Source organism: Pollachius pollachius (genome assembly GCF_949987615.1).
Source record: "Pollachius pollachius genome assembly, chromosome: 6".
Classification (NCBI taxonomy): Eukaryota; Metazoa; Chordata; class Actinopteri; order Gadiformes; family Gadidae; genus Pollachius; species Pollachius pollachius.
In genome coordinates, this window is record NC_136939.1 from 7813033 (window position 1) to 7836526 (window position 23494).

General features: G+C 48.3%; 2 protein-coding genes across 4 annotated transcripts; one reads left to right on the forward strand and one right to left on the reverse strand.

Moving 5' to 3' along the window:
* Positions 1 to 287: 287 nt before the first annotated feature.
* On the reverse strand, positions 288 to 14413 carry hunk (hormonally up-regulated Neu-associated kinase). The gene is made up of 10 exons (XM_079737709.1): positions 14276 to 14413; positions 10950 to 11653; positions 7100 to 7392; positions 6244 to 6299; positions 5886 to 6021; positions 5123 to 5250; positions 3995 to 4121; positions 3514 to 3682; positions 2954 to 3107; positions 288 to 2709 (listed from the first exon to the last, which is right to left on the reverse strand). Exons 2-10 carry the CDS (start codon positions 11184 to 11186, stop codon positions 1919 to 1921), a joined length of 2091 nt encoding a protein of 696 aa, XP_079593835.1. The 5' UTR covers positions 11187 to 11653; positions 14276 to 14413; the 3' UTR covers positions 288 to 1918.
* On the forward strand, positions 12703 to 23494 carry scaf4a (SR-related CTD-associated factor 4a). Of its 3 annotated transcripts, none has more exons than XM_079737706.1 (19): positions 12703 to 12859; positions 14357 to 14440; positions 14580 to 14624; positions 14745 to 14906; positions 15072 to 15204; positions 15485 to 15645; positions 15801 to 16325; positions 16418 to 16506; positions 16598 to 16682; positions 16897 to 17064; positions 17394 to 17464; positions 17577 to 17761; positions 18264 to 18364; positions 18825 to 18938; positions 19420 to 19576; positions 19763 to 19872; positions 20110 to 20263; positions 20371 to 20523; positions 20659 to 23494. In XM_079737706.1, exons 1-19 carry the CDS (start codon positions 12830 to 12832, stop codon positions 22005 to 22007), a joined length of 3876 nt encoding a protein of 1291 aa, XP_079593832.1. In that variant the 5' UTR covers positions 12703 to 12829; the 3' UTR covers positions 22008 to 23494. The 3 variants fall into 3 exon arrangements, with proteins under 3 accessions (XP_079593832.1, XP_079593833.1, XP_079593834.1); XM_079737707.1 differs by having other exon boundaries at positions 17397 to 17464; XM_079737708.1 differs by having other exon boundaries at positions 15509 to 15645.

The window sequence follows — 23494 nt, forward strand, 5'->3', positions numbered from 1 at the left end:
TGTGGAGTATAGCTTAAAGTGACAGCAGACACTTCAGTGAAACAGTATCACTGCCGAAATGATCCGATCCCAAATGGGATTGTGAAATATAATAGCTGTAATATTTAGTTTGGATGATTAGATGTCAGTGTTTTTTTATTAGTCACGCACACATATACACACACACACACACACACACACACACACACACACACACACACACACACACACACACACACACACACACACCCTTGAGAAACTAAACCAGATTATGTATGTGCTTTAGAAAGAGCAGACGGACACTTGGATTCAGTATAAATATTTAAAATATTTTACACAGCATAGAAATCTCTTGACACTCAAAACGAAGCCATCCGTTATAAAATCATACAAAACCCTCTCCCCAGCTCTGCATCAGTCTCCATTACAGCCCCAAACACTTACAAAAAGACATCTTACAAAAATGGTGACAATGCATTTGAAAATCTTAAAAGTTTGCATGCAATACTCCAGTTGTACGGACAATTGCACATGGAAGCCTTCTGTCCTATTCGTTGGAGAAATATCTAGAATGTGAGTGATCACTAGGAGTGAAGTCGTGATAGTGAGAATTTCTTGGCACACTTTTAGCAAGAGGAACACTGGAATTGTACTTTATATACGAGCACAAGTTTCACATCACTCTCAGAACTCAAGTCCTTGGCAAATTCTCGGCACTGCAGTTAACACTTAGGACTATTGCACACACTACAGCATTAAGACAAAAGGACACGTTGTCAATCTTTTTTTTTTAGGGAAGGTATTGATCATCCTTCTTGCCAACCTCCATCACCTCGTGTGAGGTGGACACAACTCATAAGGCTTTGACACTTACACATGGTGGTACCAAAGAGGTGTATCTCGCTATGACTAAGACATTGACACATGACAGGTGAAGCGACAGTTTGAGCGAGGGTGTACCCTGCTGTAAAGCAGGGGCTCAGCTGTAAGGTTTGTACCGCGATAGGTACCTATTCAAATGGTGGTGATTCTTCTCATCTCTCGTGTTAATTCAAACTTTGTTGATGCTGAAACACTGCAACTATGTCACTTCCCACAACTCAAAAAATAAACATTTAATTGCTAACGATTCATTTTTTTGAGATATAAAAAAGTGTGAGGTAACCAGCGGAGTAGTTAAGCTCTGTTGCTGTAGGTTTTGGTATTTTTTTTTTATATAAAGATAGTGCAGTGTTCTCCCCTCCTCCAGACAGCATTAAGGATTATCGTGCCAGCTAGCTGGAAGGTAGTTAGTCATTTTTACAAAGTACACAGATGAAACAACATAATTCACATTGATGTTAATACACCTCTTCAGGTTATGGGGGAAAGGGTGGGGGTCTTTTGGCTGGTTTGAATCAGTCTGCGGCTGCAGCTTTTAATCAGTTACAGCAGTGTTAGGTGAGGGGGGGACGTCCCCTGGTCAGGTTGTTATAATACAGTGAAGGTATATGTGCATCTCTGTGCGTGTACACCTCGTCATCAATCCCATTATACTCAATGTACCCGTATCAGCCTGGGTTAACCAGGGCAGGGTTTACTCATCCAGTTTAGGATCTAATCCCCTCAGTGTCACTCTCAGATCTCGTTACACAACCAGCGTCGGATGCATTAGGATTACATCCTAACGTCACCGTAAAGTCTTTCCCTTTCCTGTCTTCCTCGTGGTCTTTTTTTTTTTTTTTTTTAATTGTATTTACAATTATTAAAAAAGTGAGCAAATCATAACAAGAAACACACAAACGCACACGTTCAGTTCAGAAGGCCGCTACGAAAGTCCACTCCAACGTACAATCCCTGTTCCGCCTGGACCCATCACCTTCTTCCCCCCGTCTCATTCATAGATTTCTGTCACTCGTTTCCCATAAAAAATAAATAAATAAATAAAAAGAAGCCAACATTAGCACAGCGTCTTGAGCGCGCCCGACGCGCAGAGAAGAGTCTTCATGGGGTAGGGCGGGGGGGACACCACCTCCTCCACCACCTGCTCCGCCCGGAAGCTGAACGGATGCAGCGGCACTTTCTTCTTCAGGATCTGTCCGATGCCCATGTAGGGAAACTTGCCGCGGTGCGTGGGGCTGTCGGGGTCGCTGCTCGCACCCCCGCTGCTGCTGCCCCCACCTGCCCCCTTGCTGGTGTGGGACGGGGGGCTGAACGCCGAGCAGGGGTTGAGGGGGCTGAAGGCCGACTTGGGGGGGCTGAAGGCGGAGCCTCCGGGGGGGCTCCCCACCCGGCTGGGGGGGCTGCCGCTGGTGTCCGACGAGCCGCACCAGTCGGACGCCGTCCTCTTCTTGGGCTGCGGGTTGGCGATGAGCACCGGCGGGCTGGGGATGGTGGCCTTCTTCAGGTAGGACGAGTCCGGGTGGAAGGCGGAGACGTGGCGGGGCGGCGAGAAGGTGCCGTTGGTCAGCTTGTACCAGGGCGCGGCGGAGGCGGGCGCGTCGTCCATCTGCTCCGCCTTGGACAGCGAGTCGAAGGAGTGCATGCCGATGGGGGAGGGCGCCGGCGGGCCGGGCATGTTGTGCTCGGGGCTGGTGTTGGCCTGCGGGAGGGTGGCCAGCCGCCGCCGCTGCTGGGGCGTGTTGGGGAACAGGGGGTGGATCTCCAGGTACTCCATGGAGGAGGAGGCCACCGTGCCGGGGGGCGCCAGCGGGGAAGCCCGGTGGCCGCCGACGATGGCCCGGAGGAGGCCTGAGGGAAGACAGATAAAAAGAGGTGAGCCCGTGGATAACTTGCTTCTGTTGGATTTGCATGCAAATGCCGTTTTCTGTTCTAAACGAAGGAACAAATAATACCCTAGATGGCGGCATGTCTGGTCTAGCCAGTGCCGTGCAATCCAAAAGCCGTCGAGTGTCATTCCTTCACGTTGTGTACATTGTGTACAAGAACAAAGTACAGAGAACCGAAGCGCACCTGAGATCGCTGGTGACCTTACCTGTTCTGTGTTTCTTTTCCTTGCTCGGGCCCTTGCTGACAGCCAAGTACACGGGGGTCTGCTTGGGGGGAATGGTGACCTTGTCGACGTGCTTTCTCCACTGGGTCTGGAAGTATTCGTTTTTCTCAGTCTTCTTCTCCTTGTTCTGCATCTCCTGAAGTGGATAACCACAAATTCCAAACAATGAACCACCGGCGTTGAAGTCACCACACTTACAACAACCACATATCAACCGCGTTGTTTTTTATAAGACACATTCCCTTCTGAAGGCTTCTGGGATGGCACATCAAGTATGCAAGATGACAGCCAGCTGGTCGTGAGCAGTGAGGGTTAGGCATCATGCCATCTTGACATTCAGTGACATCTTGACACTCAGATAGGAGGAGCCAGAGACCGAACTCGCAACCTTACGGTTACAAGTCACCCCACTCTAAGCTAAGTCGTTGATTAATTCCCAAAAAAATCACATTGATAGAACGTATGCAAAACATCCTGTATATTGTTCTCCCGGAGCAAGAGTTTTTCTACTAGGTGAAGTTCAAAAAGTCCTCCTGGCTCACCCTGTACTCCTTGGAGAGTCTTTTCATCTTGTTGTTGAGCAGGAAGTAGACGGCCAGCGTGTGGCAGGCGCGGTTCGTGAGGACGGCGCTCAGAACCTCGCTGTGCTTGTAGCTCATCTTCTCCGTCATGTGGAGCAGCACTGTGTGGTTGATCTCCTCGATGTGGATCCTACACAGGGGGACGCAAAGTGTTAGGACGGCGGGAAAGGGCCTTCACAACAAGCACAAGCACCTCCCAGCCTCCCCTTCCCTATCTGGTCGTCTGCGCCTCACTCCCCTAAAGATTACTTTGCCTCGTGTTTTTCAAAGAAACACTCGACTTGACTACACATAGCTGAATGTTCCTCGGCTATGTTTGAGAACAACTGCGGAGGGAATATCTACTAGTCGTATCTATTTGAACAAAAATTAAGCCAGCCGATTTCAATCAAACGACGGGTACTGGATACGCATGAGTGTTTGTGTTGGTGCGTGGACCCACCTGTTGAGGTAAGGCGCTCCTGTGTTCTTATTGGCCAGTTGTAGCCAGGAATCGGCCATCACCTGGTGGATGTTTGGCCGCTTGGCCGGGTCGGGCTCCAGGAGCTTCTTCAACAGGCATATGGCAGCTGAACGGCACAGAGAGACACACAGAGACATTTAGTGTTCAGTCCGTCCGGGGGTCCGTGTTTATGGCTTTGATCTGGAAGGAATTCTAAGAATGTTTTAAGAAGCGACTGATGTCATTGGAAAAGATGAAAAATATATATTGGCTTCAAACGAGTCTCGTAAAGCACAATAATTAGAAAGAGTCCCCAGACATTCTGGCTCGTTAATATTGTATTTGTCCCTAACTCGGCTTACATCGTTAAAGCTGGGGACACTTTGCTACTTCAGGGTAAAACATCTCATGTGTTGCTGTATGCTTCCAATGACCATTCTTGTGACCAGCCTCGTGAGGGTCTGGTGTTTCTCTATCAACTAACCATCCTGTAGTGCACATGGCCACACACACTTCACCGAGCCTGCGTGACTGCCTACAGCCAACCCTAACCCGGCCCTGAATTTGCATGTTAAAAAATGGGGCGTCAAGTGTCATCCTTGACATTGATAGAGTGGTAAATAGACACGCACTGCATACTTTCCTCCCCTTATAGAGAATTCACTGCACTCTCTTTGATGCGTCTGTTTGTTTAGGCCGTTTGCCAACGCGTTGAGCAACAAAAATGTCTCTGAAGACAAAGCCTAAGTGGCAGCCTCGACACCTCGTCCATTTCCCCATTGTACCTACCGTGCCTTTCTGTCCTGACTTATAATTTTAGCACCCCGTTTCGACCAGATTTGGCACAAGCAGATGCCAAAGAAAACACTACTAGTTCAGACATGCGGATAATTTGCATTTTATCAGTGCAATTGTTTTATTGTTGTGCAGGTGTGCCTGTGTACTGTAGTGTTTTGGGGTCATGCGATAGCAGTTTCTTCCTGTACCGATCCCGTTAAGGTGTCAGCGTTTCTGACAGCTGAGTAGCATTCCACTTTTGGCTCTGCGCCCGAACCCTTTGAGCCATGACCCCCATCGCGAGGACCTATATGTATTTGCATGACCATACAGAAAGGTATACGTTTGTACCTGTAGATAGAGAGGGAGGCAGAGGGTTCATCTCCTTATCCACCATCTTCTGGTGCAGGGCTCTCAGACTGAAGGGCTCCACGGTGAAGGGCAGGGTTCCGGTCAACATGGCGTACATGTTCACCCCACTGGAGGACACACACAAACACATATCGTTGTTAGCAAACTTTATAACCATGCGCTGCCTCAAAAATCCATTTGTTAGCTAGATATCCATATGCTAACTAGATATTCATATCGTGAGACTCAGAGCATAATTGCTCAAGTCAAATTTTAAGGTTCATCTTGTATTTAGCAAATAGATAACCTAGGCAGATATTGATTATGGAATATAAAAAGCACTCTGATTGGGTTAGATATCACAATTTGGCCAAAATATGACAATTATAGGCAATTATACTATGAGGATAGTTATGTGCTAGGTAGATATCTATAAGATACCCTGATACCCAAATGCTAGCTAGATATCTATATGCTACCTTGGTAACCATTTGCCAGATATATATCCATATTCTTGCTGGATATCCCTATGCTCGCTAGATAACCATATGGTAGCTTGGTATCCATTTTCCTAGATAACCCAACGCCAACCCTAGGCTGCGTGGCTTAGTCAGTGGCAGCTGCAGACTAGCAGAGCAGCCCCACCCACGGGCGGCCGCATACTTGGGCCATAGATATCACTCATTGAACATCAGGAATTCTTGACACAGCATTACATATCTGTCGCATGAGAGTCGAGGAAGGGAAAGTTAAGGAGACTCACATGGACCAGACGTCCACCTTGGGCCCGTACTTCTTCCTTGAGAGCAGCTCTGGAGCGGCGTACGCCGGGCTGCCACACTGCGTGCTGAACGGGTCCGAGTAGCCAAGGATGCCAGCACAGTTGCTCAGGCCAAAATCTGCAATGGAGGAAGAAAGACGGCGGTTAAAGTGGTTTGTTTGTGTGTGTGTTTGTTTGTTTGTTTGTTTGAGTGTGAGCGGGTTCACCCCAACTGCAGCCCGACCCACAAATACCACAACACACACAACACACACAACACTTGACTGTTTTAAAATAGATGGTTCCAATCCTGCCAAGAAACAAATATTTGCATATCCAACGACAAAGGCTACTGTGTTACCTATGAGCTTTATATTGTCCTGCTCGTCCAACAAGAGGTTTTCAATCTTCAGGTCCCTGTGAGACAAAGGAAAAAGGAAGAGTTGAGTGTCATATATATATAGAGACAGCGTTTGAACTAGATAAGTCCTACTCCTCTCCTCTCTGCATACAATGAACCAGTGGGGGTTGGGGGGCCACTGTAGAGAATAAAGTAGTATCTCTGAAAAAACTATGTGTCGGGGACCCCCATGCACACCCCTTCACGCCACCCCGTCATTGTGGGTCACGCTGGTCTTTTCTCACATCTATTGTGCGACTACAATCACCCCTGTGTTTTATAAATCCTGTTATGAAGGTTACAATATAACTCGTACAAAAGACATTCTCAGGCTCTGAAAACGGTGATAACTTCAAGTTCCTCCGGGAAAATGAATACTCTGAATGGGTATTAATGATTTTTTTATTCAAAGCTAGCAGAGTTTTTATTATTATTTTCGCATCTTCGCATATTAAATTTCCAGATCCGGTCGCAATACCCTGAATAGTTGAATTTAAGAACAACGCTCAAACAACTATCACTTCACATCATTATAATCTCAGCTCTCCTCATTCTTAAACGACCCTGCGTGTGCGTATACATATGATCGTTTATGGGTAAAAAAAAAACATGCCTAGACTAACCGAGCTTAAGCCACCCTGGGAAAGAGGACCATGTTTATCACGAATAATTCACACACAGAATGAACCACCCAACAGCAACGCAGCAGCGCTAGCATACGTCCGCCCCCCTCCGTCATAGAGACCCATCAGCCTACTCCTAGGGCCCACGAGCCTCCCCAACCATCCCTCTGAAAGCTCTCTCCGTCCGCTCTCACCTGTGCACCACGCCCGCCCTGTGCAGGTGTTCCACGGCCATGACCAGCTGCCGGACGTACTTCTGCGTCTCGCGCTCGTCCAGCTTGTTCTTGTCGTAGATGCGGTTCATGAGGTTGCCTCCGGGGCACAGCTCCATCACCAGGTAGTAGCTGTTCTCCGTCTCCAGGATGTCCAGCAGCTGGGTGATGTTGGGGTGGCGGATCATCTGCTGGATGTGGCCCTCCCTTCGCAGGTTCTTGGTCACGTACGAGTCCTTCTTGGCCTTCCGCTTGTCTATGACTTTGACGGCGACCTGGGAGAGGGTGGGCGGGGGCGGGGGGCGGGGGGGAGAGAGGAGGAGAGAACGTTAGACGGTTGGTTGGAAGGTGCGGCGGCAGGAAGGGCGCCTGGACTCTCTCTGTCGGTGAGGTGCTGATTTTATCAGCTCTGCACGCGGATCGTTTGGAAGAAAGGAAGGACGGATGGAGGGATGGAAAGAAAACATAGAAAGGAACGGACAAACAAACAAAGGACAGAAAGAAAAAAAGAAAGAAAGGAAGGCAGGAAGGAAGGAAGGGAGGAATAAAGGAAGGATAGAAGAAACGTCTTACAGGTGGCTGGCCACTAAGTCTCCCTAGCCGGGCGTAACAGTCGACAGTGACCTCTCCCAGACAGCTGTTGCCAACATGGACCCAACCCAGCCGCTTTCAAAGAGCCTCGGGGGGAGCTGTGTGTGTTTTTATGTGTGTATGTGTGTTTGCCTGTGTGTTTTCTTGCCTGTGTGCACACCAGTGTGAAATGGGCTACTGAGCCATCATAAAACAGGGGCAGGCAAACGTTACACTTTAAGTAATGGACAGAGTGCTGCCAAATGGCGAGTACCCCCACCCTCCTCCCCCCCTCCACCCCCAATGTGCCTCAAATCCCCCTGAAAACGGCTAAAGAGAACAGGCTTGAAGACCATCCCATGTTGGGCCCAGACCAAGTCTAAACAGGGCCTTGGTCACGGCCCTTCCTGGAAGAATCAGGCTGCTCTAAAACCAGAAGTACGTTCAGACCTGGGAGAAAGTCCTCTTCCTGTAACTCCTACCCGGAGCTCCATGTAATTAATCTTCTCCGTCCGCGCGGTCAGGTCCGTTCATACCGGTGAGTGGCCCGGGCCCAGCGCCACACGGCTGGCATACTGATCCATAAAAAGCACCCTGAGTACCCACATTAACAAACAGCTCACCTCCTCCTCCGTCTCTAAGTGTTCCTCCACTCCCTTTACCCTTGAGCGTTTCGGGGGGGCGCCCGTATCCAGCGTGACTTCCAGAGGGTGGCAGACCACCGTACCTCACAAATCAGCCCTCAAGGAGAGTCAACAGACACAATAAAAACTCCTGGCTGCCCGCTGCATTACCATATCCATTACAGAAATGATTTGGACGAGTGTTTAAGAGGGCCGGTCAGAGAAGGTGATCTTCTGGTTCTCCTTCACCTCCTGCCCCCTTCCTACTTTGATTCCCCATGATTCATGCGACTACGACAGCTTAATTTCCCCTGGGGCAATTAATGGCAATGATGTCGTGCGCGGGCACACACACATGCTCAGACACACAGACACACACACACACACAGAGACACGCACTCACACACACATCCACACCCACACTCTCAGTCACACAACATCACACACAGATACAGAGACACACACTGACAGAGCCACGCATTCAGACACACACGCACACAGACACACTCCCCCAACCACACAGACACAAAGATACTCACATCACACACACACACATCACCCACACACACACACACACACAAAGACATCACCTACACACACACACGCACGCACATACATGCATGCAAACATGCAAACACACACACACACACATTCACACACACTCATCACACTAACACACTATCACAGCCGTCACAATCATACACAGCCTTTTGAGACACCAGGCCGTGGGGCTGGGGGAGGGATGCGTGTATGTATAGGGGGGTGGGTTGGGGGTCGCTACTGTATGTACACTAGGACACATGAGGCTGGGGGGATGGGGGGGCTAATGGGGGAGGGGCTCCCTGCCAGGGGGGTCGAGTTGTTTATCAGACTCTCTTCAGACGGACAAAGGGAGGGCGCGGGGGGGTTGAGAGGGGGGAAAGTGGGTTAGAGATATCAAGACACCTCAGCACCACATTCCTGCCCCAGACCCCATGCCCTGACACCCCCCCCCCCCCCCAACTCCAGTATCTCACACATCACCTCACACCCCCCCCGCCATCTCTCCAGAACACACACACATAGAAAAATAAACACACACACACACACACACACACACACACACACACACACACACACACACACATATGCACACAAAACAAACACACACTGAAATATACACACACACACATAAACACACACACACACAAACACACACAAACACACAAAATGTATTTCCAATGATGGAAAAAAAAAAGAAATTTGCCCCCCAACACAACCTGCTCCCTTTGTCATCTGATGCTGTGGGGTCTGAATTCACCGCCTGTTAAAACCATGTGTCCAAAGAGAGAGAGAGGGGGGAGCGCGAGAGAGAGGGGGAGAGGGAGAGAGACGGAGAGCAAGGGGGTAGGCATGGACTTCACTAGGTGATTGCCAGGGTTTGCATCATCCGCAACAAAGAGAGAGAGGCGAGGGGGAGAGAAGCATGACTGCTTTCGCTTCTCTTCACAGCGAGGGGGGGTGTGCGTGTGCGTGTGCGTGTGTGTGGTCCTTATCCTTAAATGGTAATGTTACGTTTTTTTCGTTTTATTTTTCATTTAATTAACAATGGTACATAATTAGCTCCACGCCCAAGGACATGCGCATATACCTACGCGGTAAGCGGTAGTGTGTTTTTATAATATGCAAATCTACAGGCTACTCCTCCAAAAGAGAGCCCTAAAAAAGAGACAAAGGCACCCAGTGGCCATTGGTTGCCCATATCAAAGCCCTTGCGCTAGCGGAATCATAATGAGAGGCCATTTATCAAAGGCACCATCTTCATGCAAAGACCTGTTACGGCGTCTCATAGGCCGCGCAATCTGAGCGCGTCTCCCAATCACAGGGCAGCGCACCTCTCGCAGTGAGATCACCGCAACAGCACCTCCAGCAGACAAAGCAACCCGGCAGAAATGTTCATCGGCGCTGCGCTCGTGCAACACATGTGCGCGCGCGTGTGTGTGTGTGTGTGTGTGTGTGGTGTGTGTGTGTGTGTGTGTTTGTGTGTGTGTTTGTGTGTGTGAAGGCGCGTGCGCTCGCTCCCTCACTAAACAGCAAATATTTTGAGTAGACCAGCTTGCCTTGTTGGCTTACACACACACACACACACACACACACACACACACACACACACACACACACACACACACACACACACACACACACACACACACACACACACACAGGTTGTCAGAGGAGTTTGGCTATAAAGATGACCAGTTGGGCTCTTGTGACGCTTTGCTGGGGGAATGATTTGTGGGATTTATTTAAGTATAGGCTATATATCTTATCACCACACCTAGACCTGTATTCCAGTTAACCAGCCAATGTGTGGCTCTCATGAACATCGTCTGGCTGGCTATCATATGGTCACGACATAGTGTATTTATTTACTACCATCGCCTCTACTATTAAACTATTTAACATGTTATGAATGTTCGGCTAGTGGACTATACGAAATTAGAAATTATGTTATTATTGTAACAATCAAAGCTATAACAAATAAATGATTGTTGCTCATTGATTATGGCCCAGCCATAAGCGTAATAGCCTTAGTCTATACGAATCTAATCTTACAATGATTAAGAAAATGTTTCAGTCGGCATGCAAACTCTGCCCACCTTTTCGCCCGTCAGCGCGTGAAGCCCCTCGCGAACTTTGGCGAACGAGCCCTCTCCGAGCTTCCTCCCGATCAGGTAGTTGCCGACCCGCTTGGTGTGGTAGAAGTTCCTTACGGTGTTCGCGGCAGGACTTCCAAGCGACACCGGGATAATGTTCTCACTCCCGGAGGACGAAGGGGTCTTCCCCTCGTACAACCGGTCGCTGTCCACCACCATGTCGCTGTCCGCTACTGGCATAACAGCCAGTGTAAGAGTTACAGTTTTCTGTTAGGTGTACAAGGCTTTTTCTTCTCCTTTCCCCCCACTATTATGTTGGACTTAAAATGTCACAGGTAGGTCTACTGCAATTTAAGCACATTTGAAGTAGTCCCGATACGTCCGTGCCGAAATCCCCAATATTTAACAAATACCGTGAGGAACCAGAGCCCGCGACACCTGTTCGTACCAAAGGTGTGATCCTGATTCCTGACTGACTTTGCTTATCTTAAACGTTGTTTCTTCCAAGATGATCAATTGTAACCCGACTATGAACTCGTTTCAATTGTGACCATTAAATGGGCGAACTAACAAACGCTGTCTTGATTCTTGTATTAAAGTCTTCTCCGGAGCGTCTGTTGTGGACTGAGCCGAGTCTGTTGAATACAGCGCATGGTAGCCTCCTCGATTTGAAGGCACTTTCCCGGTCGTCTGGTGGGCGTGTCCTGCTGTGAGAAAAAAAAACAGATTTAGCAACTACGATAACATGAGATCCAATCAGAGAAAGCGAATCCAGGGGACAGCTCCGCCCATTATTACGAATCGTGCTGCGCTCGAACCTCCACGAACAAAGAATCCCGGTTCAAGATTTAGACAGGGCAAATTGTTGATTTGGACAATAAACTGTATAAATGGATAAAGAACATTTGTTTTTATTGTTTTATTTCATTTTCCCTGAACAGGACTTTAAAGGCTGAAGCCCTATTTGGATTGATCAATTTAAAATCCCATAATTACATTTTAATATAGGCCTAGGTTTTATTGACGTAAACAAGATAGTATTTTATTGACCTCCAACTGTTAAACAATGATTAATTAACAAACGCACACGAGCGGGATTCACACATTGACATAACAGAGTATAGTAATATCGATTAATAGCTAGTAATACTAGTTTTGATTGAGAATATAATGGTATATGGTATATTGTGTGGAGCTCAAAAGTTAATCTTTCGTCAATTAAATATATAGCCTAATGCCTTACATATAATATTGCCATCTGATACCTGCTATGGCTAGTTGTAGGGTAAATTAATTCATTTCTGCCTTTTGACACTATCTAATATTAACCATTTGCCTATCCCCGTTTAACCCCATGCTTTAAAAATAGGTTAACCCATATATTGTTAGGCATGGTAACTAGAAAGCATTGCAATGGGAACCCACTGATACAGTTCTACCACCCCCTACAGGCACCATACTGTGTATATATAGCACATACAGGTCTTTGTGGGTTTAATTTAAACTTTTGAGCTTCAAAAATCACGTCAGTTCAACAACACTAAATACAATAAAAATGAGTATACATATTTCAAGTCTAATATTTATACTTTACAGCTGGTGGGGGGTTGGTGCTTAAATTGGAAACCTTTATTAAAATAAATCCTCAACTTTGCTATATAGTATGAGTGTAGCGCCCCCCGGCGGACAAACACCAAAACTACAATCTATCCCATCCTGCCTTGCACCGTATCCGCCGACGCTAGTCCCCACGGCGTTGGAGCTAGGCTAGCTAACGTTAAGCATTCTAACCGGACATGTTGAGCCAATCCTGCCCTAAACAAACAGCACAATAACCGGGTGACTTGGGTAAACCGGGTTAACACCCGCAACGTCGGGCAACCATGGAAGCCGTTAACGCCTTTAACCAAGAGGTATGCTATGATACACTGACTATGCCATGAAGCTTTCTAGCATGCACTAGCAGGCCGAACACAATGAGTTGGTGTGCTCTTTAATTGGCTAACTACCTGCATTGGTGTACCGCTAGTGCACATCTGCAACAATTGGATGTGCACAATTGGAAACACCGATCATCCATCTGAACGAATATATCTGAGTGTTCAATGCGATGTAAACATTGTGGCTGTAGCTAGTACAAAGTTCCCTCGAACCAGCTAGCCGCCTTTTGGCCCCCAGCGAGTGTGGGTAGAGCGGATCAACAGTGTAGTTGCTAGCATAAGAGGAAGCTTCTTCTCCCAATTAATGCTTTGTGCAGTCATCCTTGGCCACAAATGCACAACACAAGACTATGTATGGTGTTGTGCATCGACCATGTACGCCAGTGGATGAGCAGCGGGCATTGCTTGGTGTTCCTTAATGACTGCTTACCAGCCAAGTGTTTTGAGTTTTTTGGGGTGAAATGTTTCCAACTCAGGTGCTAGTTCTGGTAATTCGGCTGTGGATTGTGAATATACACGAGATTTCATTTTATCTTTACTTGCTCTCTTACGTTACTGTAATACATGATCATCGCAACTTCTGTGCACCTTCATATTAAGCAATGTATTTGTTGTTTTTAACGCTGTTGTGTTTGTTCACGGGCATCAATTGCAAGCAAGTGGACTCACATTAACTGCTGAAAATGTGCTTGCTGCAGCCATGTTTTTAATTGACAACCTATAGGCCTACCTTGTAGTAACAGTAAAACAGAAGTATCAAAATAAATATCTCAAATGGAATGCAAAACCGACATATTTTGAACTGCAGTATACATTTATTAAGTTGGCAATTGAAATTGTATTTATCGACAGCTTATTCTGTCACGGTAATACGAGTTTGAATTGTATGAATGTAGTCTCCAATCATTCACCAGCTTCAAAGTTGCACACTGTAACCATTAGGTCAAACCTTCGATGTGAAGGGTACAAACAATGTCTGGGCAGGTTGACTCAACACCAAGTATTCACATTACAGAACTGAAGACTGATTACTAACTAAGTCACAACAGTGAGCATGCGTTACCCGACTGGGGTTTCCTAGCTGGTTTGAATTACAATTGGATACACAACTGTAGAACAATTGTTGTTATAAGTGATTTCCAAGTCTCTAAAATAACCTAAGATTTGGTTGTAGTTTTGTTTCAACAAAAAGACTCCACGTGTCTATGCGCTTAGTAGTACACTTACAGCTGCAATCCCAGTTTGGTGAAGAGATTATGGTGAGCTTTTCTGCTTGAAAGCAATCAACTATGAAATCTCTAATATTGGCTCCCTAGACCTTTAACTTGCAATGAAAACATCTACACAACAAAGATGTATGCGATGTTTAGGAATATGCATGACACTGACCTTAATGTGAAGACTCACTTTAACTCCTCTCTTCACCATTCCCTCAATCCTGTCTTCTTCCCACTCATTCTCCTACTTTAGTTGTTTTCTCTGATGGACGCCAAGCCACCCATCTCTCGGGCCAAGATGGTCTCCATCACCAAGTCTGCCATAAAAGCAATGAAGGTATGGAGGAACATGTCATCCACTATACAGTGTAAAGTCATTGCAAGCGTCCTGTGGCTATACTGAAATGACTGTCACAGGATTTAGTTGTGTTGTTTTTGTTATTAACATCAATATTTCTGGTTCATCTCATCCTCAGCTGTACAAGCATGTGGTTCAGATTGTCGAAAAGTTTGTCAAAAAGGTGAGCACAACAAACCAATAAAAAAATGGGTCAACCCCTTTCAGAAGCAAACAATACGCTAACAGACTAGTAAAGTATCAGCGGTGACGTCCGTTCGTCGTTCTCTCGTTCTTCCTCCAGTGCAAACCAGAGTACAAGGTCTCTGGCCTCTACGTGGTGGACTCCATAGTGAGGCAGTCCAGGCACCAGTTTGGAGCCGACAAGGACGTGTTTGGGCCCAGGTTCACCAAGAACATCAACGGAACGTTTGAAAACCTCTGCCTCTGCCCAATGGAGGATAGGGTACGATTCTGATCTTTTAAATATAATCACGTCACAGGCATATCGGTTCCACTACTCTGGAAAGGAAACAGGTTTTATTGGGTGATGCATAGCAGAGTGCCACATACCTTTGCAGGATGCCGGATCTAAGCAGAGTATGTTTGCACCCTTGCTTCCTGTGTGTAGAGTAAACTGGTGCGGGTGCTCAACCTGTGGCAGAAGAACGGGGTGTTTAAGATAGAGATCATACAGCCTCTCCTGGCCAAGGCCACTGGATCTGCCAGCGGGACCTCCAGCTTCCTGAGCATGGACGACCCAGGTAAATGGTTCGGAATAGCCCTCATGTCTGTATACTCTGGATACATTTTACAGTCTTTTATATTTGTCTACGATATTTTGGAGATGCAGGGAATTCAACTGCATCTCCTCAATACAAGTAAATGCATTCATAAAAGGTCAACGTTCACCAACGTGACTATAAGTTAGACTTATTGGTTCTAACCGTTGGATGAATCCCACTGGTCCCATGTTTCACTACAATGCTTTCACACATGAGCTGAACTATCCATATGTCGTGTGTGCTGTTGCCTTCCTCACAGCTACCGATGTGCGTGTCCTTGCAGGCTCTCCTCCGTCTCCAATCAAAGAACCCACGGTCCCCGTGATGGAAAACTCGACCATAGCGGCCGTTCCTCAGCTGCCGAACTCTGATGCCTTGGCCGCCGTGGCCCAACTCTTTCAGTCCTCAGAGGGACAACAGGTTTGTGCATGCATGTTTACCTGAGTCTTTGGCCCAGGTTCTTGTTTTAATGTGTTTTGTTTGTCATAGTTGTCTGCAAGATTGATACTTTCATTCCTTCTTTTGTTGTTTAGTGATTGTGATACATGATGGGACCTCCATTTCTTATTTATCAGCTTCAACAGATGCTCCAGAACTTTCAGCAGCAGCCTTTGAAGCCCCAGATGGAGACTCGCACACAGCCTGCACCCCCCCAACCCCACCTCCAGGTCCAGTCTCAGACCCACCTCCAGGCCCACCACCAACCTCAACTCCAGGCCCATCCACAACCCCTCCTACAGCCCAAGCCCCACCTACCGGCCCAGCCACAATCGCATCTGCCGACCCTGCCACAACCCTACCAACAGGCCCACCTCCAGGCCCAGCCGCAACCCAACCTCCAGGCCCAGCCACAGCCCCACCTCCAGGCCCAGCCACAGCCCCACCTCCAGGCCCAGCCACAGCCCCACCTCCAGGCCCAGCCACAGCCCCACCTCCAGGCCCAGCCACAGCCCCACCTCCAGGCCCAGCCACAGCCCCACCTCCAGGCCCAGCCACAGCCTCAGCTCCAGGCCCATAACTTCCTTCCCGGTCTGGGCATGGGTGCCCTGCATCCTCCTCTGTCCACCCAGACGGCCCAGCAGAAGGCAGCCTTTGACAGGGTGAATCTTTACTTCCATTTGCAGCAGTGAACCTGTCTTTGCTAAAAGAAGAAACAGTATTAACGATTCACTGTTTACTCTGTATGTCTTAGAAATTACTGGACCGCTTCGACTATGATGACGAGCCAGAAGCTGGGGAAGAAACCAAAAAAGAAGAGGCCTTGTCATCCCAGCCTTCCAGGTAAGGCACCAGGCCATTAAAGCAACATTTTGGTAGAATTTAAGACACAGAACATAATACACAAAGGTCATCTTGTTTTCTTTGGTCAAAGTATCCAGCAGCCCGGAGGCTTCCACCAGAACATGGAACGCTTCTCATCACAGATGATGGGCACCACACAAGATCCATCACAGCAGGTAACCAGACCAGCCTCATTATAAACCCACCATGCTTTCAACTTTTATAGATAGATAGATAGATAGACAGGGTACGCCTTGTTTGAGCATTACAATTTGATTTCTAAACCCATGATTCTAGATTTAGAAACATGCTTTTATTTATTTTCTACATTTCTTAGGATATATTTTCTGTAATGAACAAATAATGGACCAGATATTCTTCTTTTCCCAGGCTCAGCTTCCCAATGGTCAGCTGCTGGGATACGGCATGCCACCAGGGCGTCTCTTCCCAGGGACGATGTCTCCTATGGGGCAGGCCGGGTCTGGTCCTCCCATGCCTGGCTCTGCTGGGGCTCAGGGCTTTCCAGGGGCATATCCTTCCCATAATGCAGCGCCACAGGTATTAAAACCAAATGACCACAACCTATTCTCATTGAAACATTCTGCCATTCTGATTTCACACCAGAAATGATCTATTAAGAATACTGTATCCCACTATCACATCACAATTCTTAGATTCACAATTCACAATTTTTCACAATTCACTATTTTTTCAACATTATGCACGATCTTAAGATTTGCCCTGTTTGTAAGGCAGACTTTCCTTTTGTGATTTTCTTTGTCTGGTAACCAGACACTGATTATCACAATAGAAAAGTCTGCCTTAGGGAAATCCATTGTCAAGAGGGTTCCTGACTCCTTTGCTTGGGTCTGTGTTTTTCTTGATAGCAGGACATGGAAGTGGAGCGATCTGGCTTCAGGGAAAGCCGCCACGGCCGTAGGTCCCTCTCTGGCTCCAGGTAAAGAATCTGGCAACCCATTATAAATAAGAGGGTTAAAATAAAATGGCCACAGTGCTTCATCATCATCATCATCATCATCATCATCATCATCATTGTCCTCGCTCCCCAGGTCTCCCAAGAGGAGATGCTCTCGCTCCACCTCCCGCACGCGACGTTCCCGACACCGGCGCTCGCGCTCCAGGGACCGGCGTCCCCACTCCCCACTCTCCCGCTCGGCGGAGCGCCGGGAGAGGGAGAGGGAGCGCGAGCGGCGACAGAAAGGCCTCCCGCCGGCCATCGCCGACACCCTGAGTGGTGAGTGTCCTCGTGGAACGAGGGGCTGTTGTTGTCGTCGTAGATCAGTCTGACGGACCGTCTGATGGATGCCGTCGCTGAAATGTCCGCAAGCGGTTGTGAGATACCAGAGGCACGAAAAACACCTGACTAGAAAGAAAACTGGACAGATATTCCTATTTTTCATCTGAAACAGTGAAAAGCAGTCGTATATTTTTCTATACGAAGCAATAAGCAGCAAATATATTTTTGGTTTAGTCACAAATAAGTATTAATTGATATATAAAAATTCAATCATAATTTCCTGTTGAACGCTTAATTAATACACTGAGCTGTAGATGTTTGGTTAGCGTACACAGCTTTTATAGAAATGCTACGAGCATAACGGCCAACGCTGCACTGTTATGCCGCACCAGGCGACTGCTATGGCTTTCAGATAGGGTCTCTTGTAACCGAGTCTCAAACTGAATGGTTGAGTGCTTGCCGTTTCATTGTGCCTGTCTGATCCCCCTTCTTCTCCCAGTGTGCACCACCACTCTGTGGGTGGGCCAGTTGGACAAGAGGACGCAGCAGCAGGACGTGGCCTGTCTGCTGGAGGAGTTCGGACCCATCGACTCCATCAACGTACGTCCGCTCACCTGGCTCCGCCTGACTCAGTGCTCTGAGATAAAGGAAAGGTGTTCTGCAAGGGAGAGCAGAAAAGAGTAGAAGAGAGCAAGGTTTTAAAACTGAACAAAAAACACACCTGGGATTGACAGGGTTAGCGATGGGTTCCCAAACCAATCAGGGAAGAGATGCCCTGACTGGTCGGCAATGAGTCGGAAGCGGTCTGAACTCTTAACAGTCTCAGAGGCATGGACTGTTCAATACAAACAATTAAACCTTGTGTACAAAAGCACCTTTAATTCCTAATGTGAAATAGGGGTTCAGAGCAGAAAGAAAACAGGAATGCAAATAGTATGAATCGTTCAGGTAGACAGCTTTTCTCAGGTGGCCTTTGTTTATCTCCCGATGATGAGTTACATGCAATGTATTCAAAACACGGCTTATGTCTAATGCCTTGTGCTTGACGGGCCCGGTCCAGATGATCCCGCCCCGTGGCTGTGCCTACATCGTCATGGTGGAGCGACAGGACGCCTACAGGGCCCTGCAGAAGCTTGGCAGAGGCAACCACAAGGTCAACCAGAAGGCCATTAAGGTACGGGAGAACCTCTCCTGCAGCACTCTGCCTCACTCGTAGATCAGTCTATCTGATCGATGTAGTCGCTAAAATGTCCGTAAGCATTTGTTAGATACCAGAGGCGCGAGTTAAGCTGTAAAATGGAAAGATATTCCTATTTTCATCTGAAACAGGGAAAAAAAGCGATCGTATATTTTCCTAAATGTAGCCATAAGTGTTTTTTACCAATTTATTTAATAATAATATTTGATTTAGTAACAAAAAAGTATTAATTGTTTTATCAAAATTAAATCATTATAATGATTTCCCTCATGGGAAAGCAGTAAAGAGAGAACTAATGCTTCATAAGGAGATGTGTCTATTTCATGTTAGATCGAACGAGAGATGTAAACGGGTACAGCCCTACCATATAATGGCATCACCTATTTGTCACCACATGTGGTTGATGTGAACGTTAATCACCGTCCATGTCGTTTATTGAGTGTTATGTTTTTGACAGATCGCATGGGCTTTGAACAAAGGCATCAAGCCGGATCTGAAGCCCCTCTGGGACGTGGAGCTGGGGGTCACCTACATACCCTGGGCCAAGATCAGGGAGGACCAGCTCGAGGACATACAGGAAGGAGGCATGCTGGACGTCGACACTCTATCCCCAGGTGAGCAGCGAAGAGCACTTCAGCTATGAGTCCAAGTAGCTATACCCCCCCATGTTTCCTATTGTTTTTATGACAGTAATGGGGTTTATTGGTGCATCTTGTGACTTGCCCTTCATTAAAAAAAAAACGGCAATAATGTTTTTAGTCTATCTATAATAATTGGTTTCATTCCATTCGTCCTGTTAGAGTGGAAAGGAGTGACGAGCCTGGAGCCGCAGGAAGAGCTCCCTCACAACGGTCGCTCTGAGCCTGCTCAGAACCAGGACACATCGGGTCCACCTGTTCACCCGCCCCAGGTCTGGTAGCCCACGAGCGACCGCTTGTACCCGTCCTGATGCAGCTTCTTACCTTTTGAGATGCCTCCTCCAAGGCTGAGCTCTTACTTCCTATAACACTAGAAGGTTAAAACAGATAGCCACTCCTGGTAGTGACACAGATGATGACACAGCGCTGAGGGCAGTGGTCACCGGCGCGTCATCACATCGACGCGCTGTGATCGTCACCTGTTGACTCTGATGGCTGTCCCCTCCCAGGTTCCTCCGGGGCAGCTGGTGATGGTGGGTCCCGGTTCCTTGCAGCCTCCGGGCTATCCTGGGCCTATGGGCATGCCGCCGCCCTCCTTCCCACCCGGCGTCCCCCCGCCGCCCTTCATCAGACCCGGGTTCAACCGCATGCAGATGCCCACAGGTAGCGGTCGGCGCTATGAGCCTGCAGCTCCTGTCTGTCGGCCTTTCTGTCGGTGGTCTGTTACACTGTGGAGCGCTTCTCCCTCACCTTAGCGTTTGCCCCGTCAGGTTACCCCCCTGCAGGTGGGATGCCTCTAGGACCGCCTCCACCTGGGCAAGGGGTTGAGGACCCCTCCATGGACCCAGCTGGACTGGCCAATAGGAACGGTGACGAGAGGCCGGAGGGGCAGCACCCGTATAACAACCAGATGGGACCCATGGGTCAGTTGAGCCTAGGCTTTACTGTTTCAGATGACCAGGGTGCAGTGGAACATTGTTCCTTTGAACGAGGAAATGGAGCCTAATTAAGTCCCGATGTGCCGACTAAAGGCTCTTCTCTGTGGCGTCTCCTTCCAGGTCCCCAGGGGAGCGGACCACCAGGAACCCTCCCCCCTATCGGGGGGCTGCTGGGGGCCCGGCCCGGCATCATACCCCTTCAACGGCCCCCGGGTCTCCCCCCGCCCCACATGCAGCGGTTCCCTCCCCCCCACGGCCCGAGACCCCTCCATCCCAACATGCCCCCCATGCTGCCGCAGATGATGCCCCGGGGGCCCCACCTGCCCATGATGCGCCACGACCTGCCCCCGCCCCTCCCGGGAGGCTTCGGGATGATGCCGCCCCACATCATGAGGGGTCCCTTCCCCCCCCACGGCCCCCCTCCCCCGCCGGGGCCCCCTCCTGCACCCCCGTTTGTCCGACCGGCGGGGCCCCCGCCCGGGACCGAGGAGCCGGACGACAGGCCCTTCAGGGGCGGGCGGCCCGGGTTCAGGGAGCCGGAGGCTGAGCGGGAGCGGGACTGGGAGCGGGAGAGGGAGCGGGGCTTCGGAGCGGCGAGGCGTCCGTTCGACGGCGGCCGAGGGCCCGAAGGGGAGAGGGCGGGCGACGGGAGGGAGCGTCTCGGCGGCTGGCAGGAAGAAGGAGGCAACGCCAGGGGAGGAGGCTGGGATAGGGATCGGGAGAGGGAACGGGACGGAGACCGGGACCGGGACCGGGACAGGGACAGGGACAGGGATCGGAACAGGGATCGAGAGAGGCCCAGGGATCCGGAGAGGGTCAGGGATCCGGAAAGGCCCAGAGATCCAGAAAGGCCTCGGGATCCGGAGAGGGTCAGGGATCCGGAAAGGCCCAGAGATCCAGAAAGGCCTCGGGATCCAGAGAGGCCCAGAGATACGGAGAGGGTGAGGGATCCGGATCGGGTGAGGGATCCGGATCGGGTGAGGGATCCGGATCGGGTGAGGGATCCCGAGAGGCCCAGGGATCCCGAGAGGCCCAGGGATCCCGAGAGAGATCGGGATCGGGACAGGGACCGAGAGCGTCATGACCGGAGAGAGAGGCGGGGCAGCCCGGAGGCCGACCGGGACCGTGGGAGGGGCGAGGACGGAGAGCGGGAACGCGGGCGGGGCGAAGGAGGAGAAAGGGGGAGGGGAGAGAGGAGAGGATCGGAGAACAAAGACAAGGACAGGCCGCGGCGGTCCGAGAAAAGAGAAAGAAGTTCGCGCTGGGACAACGACGATCGGCTGGCTGAACTGGAAAACATGGCCCTCCTCCGTAACTCTGAGAGCACAGAACCTGCTGCTGCTGTGGAGCTCCCCGGGAAACCCAGCGAGCAGTTGGTTAGTGAACCCTCTGAGCAAAAGACACAATCAGAACCTTGTGACGCTCAAGTTCCAGCCCCTTCAGAGCCTCCTCGATGTGACAGCACATAGGCCACAGAGGGATCACATGCGGACCTACTTCCAAGCCATTTTCCCTGCTAAGATCTAATGGTTAAAGACAGACAATATTTGACAATTCTGACTCCCAAGCCCTGACAAAATATTCAATAGACATCAAATGGAGAGGCCTGGAGAGACTGGTAAGGTGGTCGTTTAATTGTTTTAGGCAGAGGAGAACGACAAGTAGTATTGATTTGTAGGAAAAAACTGGTTAACATGCTGCATAACCCTTTGTTGAATTTCATGGTCTTCATTTTTGAACAAAGTGGTGGTGATGTCAATTGGATTGAAATGCGACAGGGTTTAGATATAAGATGTCAGAATTAGGGACACATTTACAGTTAGGGAATATAGCAGACGCCTTGATCTTAAGCGACTTAAAATTAGTACATTTGGACCAGAAGTTGGTCGGAGTATGAAGCAACTCATGGAATGCATGCATGTCAGTTCCCCCACTAATTGAGGTTTCTGAAATTTCAGCGATTTCAGGCTATCTGAAATGTTTAATGTGGACATTGAGTTACACAAAACATGTTTGTTGTTTTTTTTTCCAGTGTTTCAGTGTGCATTCACTGTATCCCATTTTCATCTTATTCTTGTTGTCTTCTTGTAACCACTCACACTGCTGTATTGTAAACACAGATTACAAGCAAATAGTGTGGCATTTGAAATGAACAAAACCCATCCCATTTTAATATTAGGATCAAATGAAGTAAAGAAAAAAACAAACAGATTTGTATTTGTTATTTTTTCATGAATTGTTTTGTAAATGTTTGGCATCCCACATGTCATGTTCTCTGCTGTAACATTACAAACGCATCATTGAGTGCACTTGTACATCCTTTGTGAATGGTCATACCTGACACTACACAATGCAATGTTTAATTTCAATTACATTTCATGTCACGTTGTGGATGAAATTGTAGTTTGTAACTGTCCTGTGAAGTGCAGCTGCTAAAGTGTTCCAGCATCAAGAATATTTCCACTTGTAGTGAAAATTCAGGGTTAAAAAGACAATGTTGAGTTTAGGAGTGAATCACATTTCTTGGCTCTCACTCCAAGGATATGCATAGACATTTATATCTACTGCATCTTGAAGAATAACTCATCCATAATATTCACAGATAGACAGTCCGCTACCGAGTTGGGTAGTTCCAAAAAAAATGTCAGATGAACATATGTACTGTAATTGGCAAGAATTTGCTAATATTTAAGGTATTCCCCATGCCTTTAACACTTTTTTTAAAACCGAATAAGTTGGAAAACTGCTGTTTATATGCTTTGATCTCACAAACTATGTTTGAAAGTCGCAAATACAAAAACATACACCGGCCCTTTTGCTTTCATGTTTTTAATCGGCTTCTGATTTTGAAAGTTGAGATGTTTCTATGATTGGAAATTAACAATAAAACATAGACATGAAATCTACAGTATTTCAGCTAGATGAAATTGTTTTTAATAAACTATTTTTCTACCAA

Bases quoted from the DNA above. Each gene is read 5' to 3' on its own strand.
- hunk (XM_079737709.1), bottom strand. From the start codon at position 11,186: ATGCCAGTAGCGGACAGCGACATGGTGGTGGACAGCGACCGGTTGTAC. The intron at 6,300-7,099 runs GTGAGAGCGGAC...TTTGTCTCACAG, and splicing joins AGGGCGGGCGTGGTGCACAG to GGACCTGAAGATTGAAAACC. The intron at 5,251-5,885 runs GTGAGTCTCCTT...TGTGTCCTCCAG, and splicing joins AAGGTGGACGTCTGGTCCAT to TGGGGTGAACATGTACGCCA.
- scaf4a (XM_079737706.1), top strand. From the start codon at position 12,830: ATGGAAGCCGTTAACGCCTTTAACCAAGAG. The intron at 20,264-20,370 runs GTAGCGGTCGGC...TTGCCCCGTCAG, and splicing joins CCGCATGCAGATGCCCACAG to GTTACCCCCCTGCAGGTGGG. The intron at 20,524-20,658 runs GTCAGTTGAGCC...GTCTCCTTCCAG, and splicing joins CAACCAGATGGGACCCATGG to GTCCCCAGGGGAGCGGACCA.